General features: G+C 43.1%; 1 protein-coding gene across 1 annotated transcript; it reads left to right on the top strand.

Moving 5' to 3' along the window:
* Positions 1–984: 984 nt before the first annotated feature.
* LOC109240316 lies at positions 985–2,473 on the top strand. The gene is made up of 5 exons (XM_019406939.1): positions 985–1,170; positions 1,231–1,437; positions 1,534–1,726; positions 1,810–2,003; positions 2,336–2,473. Exons 1-5 carry the CDS (start codon positions 985–987, stop codon positions 2,471–2,473), a joined length of 918 nt encoding a protein of 305 aa, XP_019262484.1.
* Positions 2,474–10,642: the final 8,169 nt, after the last annotated feature.

Below are 10,642 nucleotides of genomic sequence, written 5' to 3'. Positions count from 1 at the left end.
GTGACCCTTACTTTAAAAATCCATATTTCTACCCCGATGTCGTATGAATAAATGGTTTGGACTGTTGGAAACTATTCCAAGACCTTCATTTTTCTATGACACATGTGCCAAAATGACATCATAAAGCTTACGAATTTAATTTCTAAAAATGGCTCGTTACAAGGCAAATCTTAACTCGATTTTTCCGTAAGTTAAATCCAATTTTTCCCAAACTTTATATTTCATATCCAAACATCATATATAGTCATATTATTACTTTACACTCATTCAATCATGATTAGCAAGTCTCATATTCATTATACGTCACCTTAGAACGCACAGGGTGTAACACCAAACTTGTCGACTTTCGACAAAACTTATCTTCTTCAATTCGTTTAGCTTCTAAGCCTTCCAACCATCTTGGTACTTGTTATTCATGATCTTAAATATTATTAACTTCCACATTAACATGATTAACTTACTTTATAAATTTTTTTCAAAGATGATTTCATTTCTAAGCTTACATCAATTAACTTACGGCGTACTCTTAAGTACGAAAACATGGCATGTAACATTCCACTTCTTTGATTCCTTATCGTGCGAATTGGTTGACTTCGAAATATAAACTTGTCTTTTATTCTCTTAAAGAAGGTGAGGACATGCACTGCTGGATCCGATGATCAGACACTGCACCCCTTACTAGAGTTGCGCGAGGCCAGGGTTGGGGCAGAGCCGAGGAGGGGCACATGCTGCAGCCAGAGCACCTACTCGAGCAGCGATTAAGGAGCCACCAGTAGCTCCAGTTGGGGGAGAGGCACCCGAGGCGCCTGTTGTTGCCCCTGGACTTCAGGAGACCCTAGCATAGTTTTTGAGCATGTTCGTCACTCTAGTTTAGACGGGATTGATTCTCCTTGCACCAGCCACATCTCAGGCTAGGGAGGAGCTCAGACTCCTGCAGCCCATACTCCTAATCACTAGGTCCACGTCGATCAGGTCCCGGGTGTCATGCCAACACAGCCCGTTATACCGGTTCAGCCTGAGGTCAGGCCACCCGCATCTGAGGAGGAGCAGAGAAGACTTGAGAGGTTCAAGAAGTATGATTGTCCTACTTTTAGCAGCGCAACTACCGAGGATGTGCATGGTTTTCTAGAGAAGTGCCATCGTATTCTCTGCACCATGGGTATTGTGGAGGTGAGCGTAGTTTCTTTTACTACATTTTAGCTGTCAGGAGCAATGTATCAGTGGTGGCAGGTTTACGATGAGAGTAGGCCAGCTGATGCAGCCCCACTTACTTGGGCTCAGTTTTTAGAGATGTTTTTAAGAGAATTTTTTCCCCAAACACTTCGGGATGCATGGCGCATAAAGTTTGAGTCGTTGCGTCAGCGGACCATGACAGTGTCAAAGTATGCTATCAGATTCAGTGAGTTGTCCCGACATGCACCTACCTTGGTTTCTACAGTCAGAGAGTGAGTCTGCATATTCATCAAGGAGCTCAGCTATGGTATTAGATTAATCATGACTCGAGATTTGGAGACAGATACTCCGTGCTAACAGGTGGTAGAAATTGCGCGGAGGTTGGAAGGTATGCGGGGCCGTGAGAGAGAGGACAGGGAGGCCAAGAGGCCTCGAGATTCGGGAGGCTATAGTGGTGCTCGCGCTCCAGTTTCAGCCCATCATGGCAGAGGCTATGTGAGCCATCTAGTTCGTTCAGCACTTCCATCTACTAGCGGTGCTCCGGCTACTCTGGGTCCTAGGTTGCCTATTTTGCTCTGCCACTTCCACCACTTTCTATAGGTCTTGTTTAGTTGTTATTGGTGGTTTTGGGAATAGAGTTGGTCTACTGTTACTCAATATGGTTCGACTTTGATGTGATCTTGGGCATGGACTGGTTGTTGCCCTATCATGCTAACTGTCACGCCAAGACTATGACACTGGCTATGCAAGGTTTGCCGTGGTTGGAGTGGAAAGGTACATTGGAGTATATTCCTAGTAGAGTTGTGTCCTTTCTTAAGGCACAACGGATGGTGAGAAGGGGTGTGAAGCATATCTAGCCTTTGTGAGGGATGTCAGTGCTGATACTCCTACCGTTGAGTCAGTTCCGGTAGTGAGGGATTTCCCAGATGTGTTTCCAGCAGACCTACCGGGCATACCGCCCGATAGAGATATTGATATCGGTATTGACCTGGTGCCGGGCACTCAGCCCATTTCTATTCCACCATATCGTATAGCACCAGCAGAGTTGAAGGAGTTAAAGGAACAACTGCAAGAGTTGCTTGATAAGGGTTTCATTCGGCCTAGAATGTCACCTTGGGGTGCTCCGGTTCTGTTTGTGAAAAAGAAGGATGGTTCTATGCAGATGTGTATTGATGATAGGCAGTTGAACAAGGTTGTCGTGAACAACAAGTACCCATTACCGCGTATTGATGACTTATTTGACCAACTTCAGGGTGCTAGAGTGTTCTCGAAAATTGATTTGCAGTGTATCATCAGCTGAAGATTCGGGATCGGGATATTCTGAAGACTGCTTTCAGGACTTGTTATGGTCACTACGAGTTTCTAGTGATGTCATTTGGGCTGACCAACGCCCCAGCAGCATTCATGCACCTGATGAACAGTGTATTCCAGTCATATCTTGACTCATTCGTCATTGTGTTTATTGACGACATCTTGGTATATTCTCGCAGCGGGAAAGATCATGAGCAACATTTGAGGATCGTGCTCCAGACCTTGAGGGAGAAGAAATTATATGCAAAATTCTCCAAGTGTGAATTCTGGCTTGATTCGGTGGCGTTTTTGGGTCATATGGTGTCTGTGAGGATCAAGGTTGATCCGAAGAAGATTGAAGCATTTCAGAGTTGGCCTAGACTGTCTTCAACTACTAAGATTCGGAGTTTCCTTGGTTTGGCCAGATATTATCGCCGTTTTGTAGAGGGTTTCTCATCCATTTCTGCACCTTTGACTAGATTGACCTAGAAGGGTGCTCCTTTTAGATGGTCCGAGGACTGTGAGGCGAGCTTTCAAAAATTCAAGACTGCTTTGACTACAACCCCAGTGTTGGCGTTGCCTACGGGCTCGTGCTATTACATTGTGTATGATGCATCACGTATTGGGCTTGGCGCGGTGTTGATGCAAGACGGTAGGGTGATTGCCTATGCGTCTCGACAACTGAAGGTTCATGAGAAGAATTATCCGGTGCACGACCTGGAATCGGTAGTTATTGTTCATGCATTGAAGATTTAGAGGCACTATTTGTACGGTATTCCATGTGTGGCCTATACCGACCATCGGAGTCTCCAGCATCTGTTCAAGCAGATAGATCTTAATTTGCGATAATAGAGATGGTTAGAGTTGCTGAAAGACTATGACATCATTTTTCTGTATCATCCCGGGAAGGCCAATGTGATGGTCGATGCCTTGAGTAGAAAGGCGGAGAGTATGGGCAGTTTGGCATATCAGCCTGCGGCAGAGAGGCCACTAGCCATAGATGTTCAGGCTTCTGGCCAATCAGTTTGTGAGACTAGATGTTTCGGAACCCAGTCGGGTTCTTGCTTGCGTGGCTTCTCGGTCTTCCTTATATGATAGCATCAGAGAGCGTTAGTATAACGACCCCCATTTTCTTGTCCTTAAGGACATGGTACAGCACGGCGATACCAAAGAGGTTTTCATTGAAGATTATAGGGTGTTACGGATGCAGGGCTGGATATATGTGCCCAATGTAGATGGGTTGCATGAGTTTATTCTTGAGCAGGCCCACAATTTGCGGTACTCCATTCATCCGGGTGCCGCTAAGACGTAGCAGGATTTGAGGCAGCATTATTGGTGGAAAAGAATGAAGAAAGATATAGTAGAGTATGTGGCTTGGTCTTGAACTGCCAGCAGGTGAAGTATGAGCATCAGAGGTCATGCGATTTGCTTTAGAGACTTGAGATTCTCGAGTGGAAGTGGGAACGTATTACCATAGATTTCGTTGTTGGGCTCCCACGGACTTTGAAGAAATTTAATACATTGTGGGTGATTGTGGATAGGCTGACCAAGTCGGCACATTTCATCCCGGTGGTGACTACCTGTTCTTCAAAGCGGCTGGCTCAGATCTATATCTGTGAGGTTGTTCATCTCCACGGTGTGCCAGTGTCCATTATCTCCGACCAGGTCATGTAATTCACATCGCATTTCTAGAGATCCGTGTAGCATGAGTTAGGCACACGGGTTGAGTTGAGTAGAGCATTTCACCCACAAAAGGACGGACAGTCCGAGCGCACCATTCAGATTTTGAAGGATATGCTACACGTCGGTTTTATGTATTTCGGGGATTCATGGGATCAGTTCCTACTACTTACAAAGTTACGCCTACAACAATAACTACCAATCGAGTATTCAAATGGCTCCTTACGAGGTCCTATATGGGAGAGGGTGCCATTCTCCAGTTAGTTGGTTTGAGCCGGGTGACGGTAGGTTGTTGGGAACCGATTTGGTTCGGAATGCCTTGGAGAAAGTCAAGTTAATTCAAGATCCGGTTCATACAGCACAGTCTAGAGAGAAGAGTTATGTTGATCAGAGAGCTCGTGATGTAGCATTTATGGTGGGAGAGAGAGTTTTGCTCTGAGTGTCACCCATGAAGGGTGTGATAAGGTTCGGGAAGAAGGGCAAGTTGAGCCCTAGGTATATCGGTCCTTTTGAGATCCTTGAGAGAGTTGGTGAGGTGGCCTACAAGCTTGCATTGCCACCCAGCCTATCGGTGGTCCACCCGGTGTTCCATGTTTACATGCTCCGGAAGTATTATGGTGATCCGTCCCATGTATTAGACTTCAGCTCAATCCAATTGGACAAGGATTTGACTTATGTTGAGAAGCCGGTGTCTATCTTGGACAGATAGGTTCGGAAGTTATGATCAAAGAACATTGCTTCAGTAAAGGTTTAATAGAGGGGTCATCCGATCAAGGAGGCGACCTGGGAGACTGAGCACGATATGTAGAGTTGTTATCCGCACCTTTTCATCACTTCAGCTATGTCTCTATGCACGTTCGAGGACTAATATTTGTTTTAAGAGGGGGAGAATGTAACGACCCTATCAGTCATTTTTTGTATTTGTAGCCCGTTTCCCCTTTTGATGCTTCACACATGTGTATTTGTGTCTTTAAGACTTACGGGGTTTGTTAGTTTTGTTCTAGGAAGGTTTTGGGTTGATTTGGACCCTTTGGTTCTTGGCTTAGAAGCCTAAGTTAGAAATGTTGACCCAAGTTTGACATTTGTGAAAACGGCCCCGAAATGGTGTTTTGATGGCTCCGATTGGTTCGTATCGTGATTTGGACTTGGGCGTATGCCCGGAATCGAATTTAGAGGTCCGTAGGTTAATTTGTGTTATTTTGCCAAAAGTTGGCAATTTGAGGTTTACAAGATTTTCCAAGTTTTACCGTAGGTTGGCTTTTGGCTATCGGGTTCGGAATTTAGTTTTGGGACTTGCAATAGGTCTGTTATGCTTTTTAGGACTTATCTTCAAATTTGGCGTCATTTGAAGTTGATTTCATAGGATTTGGATGATTGGTTGCAATTCTGGAGGTTTTTGAACTTTTCTTTGAAATTTATACGTTTTGATGTCCGATTCATAGTTCTAGGTGTTATTTTGGGTTTTGATCATGAGAGCGAGTTCGTATAATGTTTTTAGACTTGTGTGGATGTTTGGTTTGGAACCCTAAGGGCTTTCGGACGTGCTTTGAAATGGTTTTGAACCGAAAACAGGATTGCTGGTGTGCTGGTGCTCTGATGTCACAATTGCGAGCACCAGTATCGCAATTACGAACATGGTAGGGGAGGCTCAGGTATCACAATTGCGATACCTTGTTCGCATTTGTGAAGTCTGGGCTTGGGGAAGGCTAGTTCGCACTTGTGACTGTTTTCTCGCATTTGCGAAGTATGTGTCGCAATTGCGACATCTCCTCACTGTGTCAATAGCTGCAATTGCGAGCTTTTTTTTTTTGCAATTGTGAGGGTTCGCAATTGCGAATCTAGTGTTGCAATTGCGACATCTGCAACTGAACAAAAGGGCTGGGAGTTGGGATTTTATATCATTTTCTCTCATTTTAGAACCCTAGACTCGGTAGGAGGCAATTTGGAGAGGGGATTTTCATCTACAAACTTTGGGTAAGTGATTCCAATCAATTGCCAACAATATTTCATAATTATATCTTATACTCCCTCCGTTTCAATTTATGTGAACCCATTTGACTGGGCACGGAGTTTAAGAAAAGAGAGAAGACTTTTTAACTTGTGGTGTAAAATGAGGCACATATGATTTGTGTGGCTATAATCATTGCATAAAGGTATATTGTTTCCAAATAAGGAAAGGGTCATTCTTTTTGGTACGGACTAAAAAGGAAATAGGTTCACATAAATTAAAACGAAGGGAGTATTTAACATCAAATTTATGAGAACCAAGGAAAATTGGGATTTTTGTCAAAGATTTGAGTTTTGAGAGTCGATTTGGACTCAGATTTAAAATAAAACACATATATGGACTCGTGGGATTATGGGTAGTCGGAATCTACCCTTGGACCCGTATTTTAATCGGGCGGGCCCGGGGTTGACTTTTGTTGAATTTTTGGGAAATGTGTAAAGATCATAGCTTTATCTATTGTAACTAGTTCCCCTTGCATTGTCTGATGATATTAAGTCATTTTTTGTTAGATTTGAGCCGTAAAATTTTTTTAGGGTAAAAGCTATCTTCGAGGGTTGATTTGGTCTAGTTGAGGTAAGTATATTGCCTAACTTTGAATGGGGGAACTACCCCTTAGGATTTCGGTTGTTGTGTGGTATTTGTGCTATGTGGAAGATGTGTACACATGGTGACGAGTGTGTACGCGGGCTATATGTGGTATTTTGACCAATTTAGACTTTTAGACTTCTTCCGTGTATTTAATTGAATTTGTTATAATATGTTACATCTTTCTTACTTAAATCTACTCTCACATGCTCTAATAGACGTTGTTAGCATTTATTCTATCCATTATTGTTGTAATTGCTCTTATATGCTTTAGTTGAAGTTGATGTCTCCCTTATTGTCTTGTTACCCCTTTTTATTATTGAATTACTCTTACTTGAAGTTGTTATTTCGTGGAATACTTTTTTGTTGAGTTATTGATGTTGAAGTTGTGAAAACCAATATCACATTGAGGTTGAAGTTGTTAATTGTTGAGATATCTTTCCTTGTTGAGTATTCCTCATTCATTTTGTTGTTATTGAGATTCTTGTACACATTGTGTTGAGCCACAGGCTATATTTTGTGGTATCATTGGTATTGTTGATTTTGGCAAGTGTTGTGGCATATGGGCACATGTGGTGCGAGTTGATTATTGTGTTGTGATATTGATACGCATGCAGTGATATAAGGATAGGGGTTGATACGCATGTGGTGAGATAAGGTGGGATTTTTATGCATGTTGCTAGTAAGGGAATTACCTGAAGCCACACGGTGAAATAAGGGGGCTAAAACTCGTGTAGCTATTTCAGAAAAGTATTTTTAAAAATAAATGCAAGGCTCACGCGGTGATATAAGGAAAGTGTAACGACCCGGCCGGTTGTTTTAAGAATTAACGCCCCGGACCCCTATTAACTGCTTTCCCCGTGCTTATTTCTGCTATTGTGAGTTGCCGGGAGGATTCGTTTTAAGTTTCGGAGTATTTTGGGACACTTAGTCCCTAAATGAGAGTTTAAGCTTTAGAATTGGGACCGTAGTCGGAGCAGTGTGAAGACGGACTCGGAATGGAATTCTGTTGGTTCCGTTAGCTCCGTAGGGTGATTTCGGGCTTAGGGGCGTGTTCGGATTGTGTTTTGGAGGTCCGTAGCTTAATTAGGCTTGAAACGCCGAAAGTCGAATTTTTGAAGTTTTCGGTTCGATAATGAGATTTTGATATCGGGGTCGGAATGGAATTCCGGAACTTGGAGTAGGTCTGTTGTGTCATTTGGGACGTGTGTGCAAAATTTCAGGTAATTCGGACGAGGTTTGATAGGCTTTTGATCGAAAGCGAAAATTGGAAGTTTTGGAAATCCTTAGGCTTGGATTGGAGAGTGATTTGTTGTTTTAGCGTTGTTTGATGTGATTCGAGGGTTGGAATAAGTTCGTATGATGGTTGAGGATTGGTTGACATGTTTGGTTGAGGTCCCAGGGGCCTCGGGTGAGTTTCGGGTGCTTAACGGAAGTTGAATTGGACTTAGGAGAAATCTGAAGGTTGCTGAAGTTCTGTCATAACCGCACCTGCGGTTAGGGGACCGCAGGTGCGTGATCGCAGAAGCGATTGAGGAGCCGCATGGAAGCCGGATTTCGCAGGTGCGATAGTTTGAGCGCGCGTGCGAGACCGCAAGTGCGGTAGAAGAAGCGCAGGTGCGGCCCAGTGCAATTAATGAAATCTCGCAGATGCGCACCTGGGACCGCAGGTGCAAGGAAATGGCCGCTGGTGCGGAAACCCTGGGCCAGAACCTATATAAAGGTTCAGTCGCGATTTTGCCCATTTCTTCACCATTTTCATCCGGATTTTTGAGCTTTTTGGGAGGTTTTTGAGAGAGGATTCAAGAGAGCTTCGAGGAGGTAAGATTTTTGGAACCCAAACTCGTTATTATGATATTTTTTACTGATTTGGGCAGGGAATATAGGGGAAATAAGGGTTAAATTTGGGGGTTTAGGGTTTGAAATTGGAGGCTTGGAATTGGGGATTTGAGGGGTTGTTTCTGGTCCGATTCTCGTGTTTTTGGTATGTATGAACTCGTGAGAGTGTGAGGATTCTGAATTTGTAAATTTTACCCGATTCCGAGACGTGGACCCTGGGGACTTTTTGGGCAATTTTCCTAACTTCGCGTATTAGCTTCGAATTAATTAGTTGAATTAGTTACTTGAAGTTATATTTACATTATGCAATTACTTTGAATATATTTGGGCCATTTGGAATCGGGTACTCGTGGCAAGAACGTGATATCGGGTTGATTGAGCTGGTTCGAGGTAAGTGGCTTGCCTAACCTTGTGTGGGGGAACTCCCCTTAGGATTTGGTATTGTTGATATATGAAATGCCTTGTACGTGAGGTGACGAGTGGTATATGTGCTAATTGTTGAAAATCCTGCTTTCATTAAGTAACTATAATTGTGTATTTCTTCCCTGTTTACATTACTTGAAATTTAAGCCTACTGTTAGCTTAGGAAAGCATGTCTAAATGACTCAATTGTTTTACTTGCTCAAACTGCTTTATCTAAATTCTGTGCAGCATGCTAGGTTAGAAATACCTGTTTACCTTGGTATGAAATTGGATTGAATTGAATATTCTTCGTGTTGTTGTTGTGTGTTTACTTTGGGACGACGGGCGATTTCCCGGTAGATCCCTCTTGCCTGTTTATTTGGGACTATGAATTGATATTCCGGTAGATCCCCCTGCACAGTTGTATGGAACTACGGGACTGCACCCGGTAGATTCCCCCAGTACTGGTATTTACATTTGGGACTACGGATCGGGATTCTGGTAGCTCCCCTCCGCACTATGAGTTGGACTACGGGATGAAACCCGGGAGATCTACTGATATTTACATTTGGGGACTACAGGACTGTATCCTGGTAGATCCCCGGTTGCTGGATATTTACATTTGGGGCCTACAGGACGATATCCTGGTAGATCCCTGGTTGCTATTTTTGTGTTGAGCTGTATTCTTTCTGTGATGTTTTTCTCTGTTGTAATTGTTGTTGTTCTTATTATTATACTGTGTTACTTCACACTGTTCCTTTTCCTTATATATGTATATCACCGGTAGGGCCCTGACCTTCCTCGTCACTACTCGACCGAGGTTAGCCTTGGCACTTACTGGGTACCACTGTGGTGTACTCATGCCCCTTTCCTGCACATGTTTTCGTGTGCTGATCCAAGTTCTTCGACCCATCCCTACTATCCTTGAGGCGAGCCGATTCTCCAAAGACTTCTAGGTATATCTGTCGCATCCGCAGACCGAGGAGTCCCTCTCCATTCTCTCTTGTAGTTATAGCCCTTCTGTATTTCTTTTAATTTAGACATTCCAGAGTTAGAACACTATGCAGTATCCATAGCTTGTGATTCATGAGATTCCGGGTTTTGGGAGTTGTTCAGTTTTTGAGAACTTGTATTGGTATATGCCGAGCGGCATCTTAAACGCTTCTATATTTGTTTATCTTCAGTTTTTATTAGTCGTTCTGCATTTTTGTTTCTTTTTCCGCAGTTATTAGGCTTACCTAGTCGTAGAGACTAGGTGCTGTCACGACAGTTTACAGAGGGCGAACTTGGGTCGTGACAGAAAGATTATGATTCAAATTGTAAAATGTGAATATGAGGCTTGGTACCTCGGTTGTGATTCTTTTTGTATATTCCATGCTAAAAGAGGCTTGTTGGTTGAACAGTTCTTATTGTTTTCTTCATTGTCTTACTTGTAATTGTTCGTGTTTGGCTACTTGTTATTTCATCATGTGTTCACTACTTGTTGCCTTTACCGCGTAAATTTCCATTGTTAGCTTACACTATAGAACTGCTTATCTGTCATTTACTTCCTTGCTTTCCTTATTAGACTATGCTATATTCTGTTTAGCTTTCTTATCCTAGTAGGTGTCTTGACCTGGCCTCGTCATTACTCTATCAAGGTTAGGCTTGATACTTACTAGGTAC

The sequence above is a fragment of the Nicotiana attenuata genome, unplaced genomic scaffold (assembly GCF_001879085.1).
Source record: "Nicotiana attenuata strain UT unplaced genomic scaffold, NIATTr2, whole genome shotgun sequence".
Classification (NCBI taxonomy): Eukaryota; Viridiplantae; Streptophyta; class Magnoliopsida; order Solanales; family Solanaceae; genus Nicotiana; species Nicotiana attenuata.
This window is presented reverse-complemented; position numbering and strand designations above follow the sequence as displayed.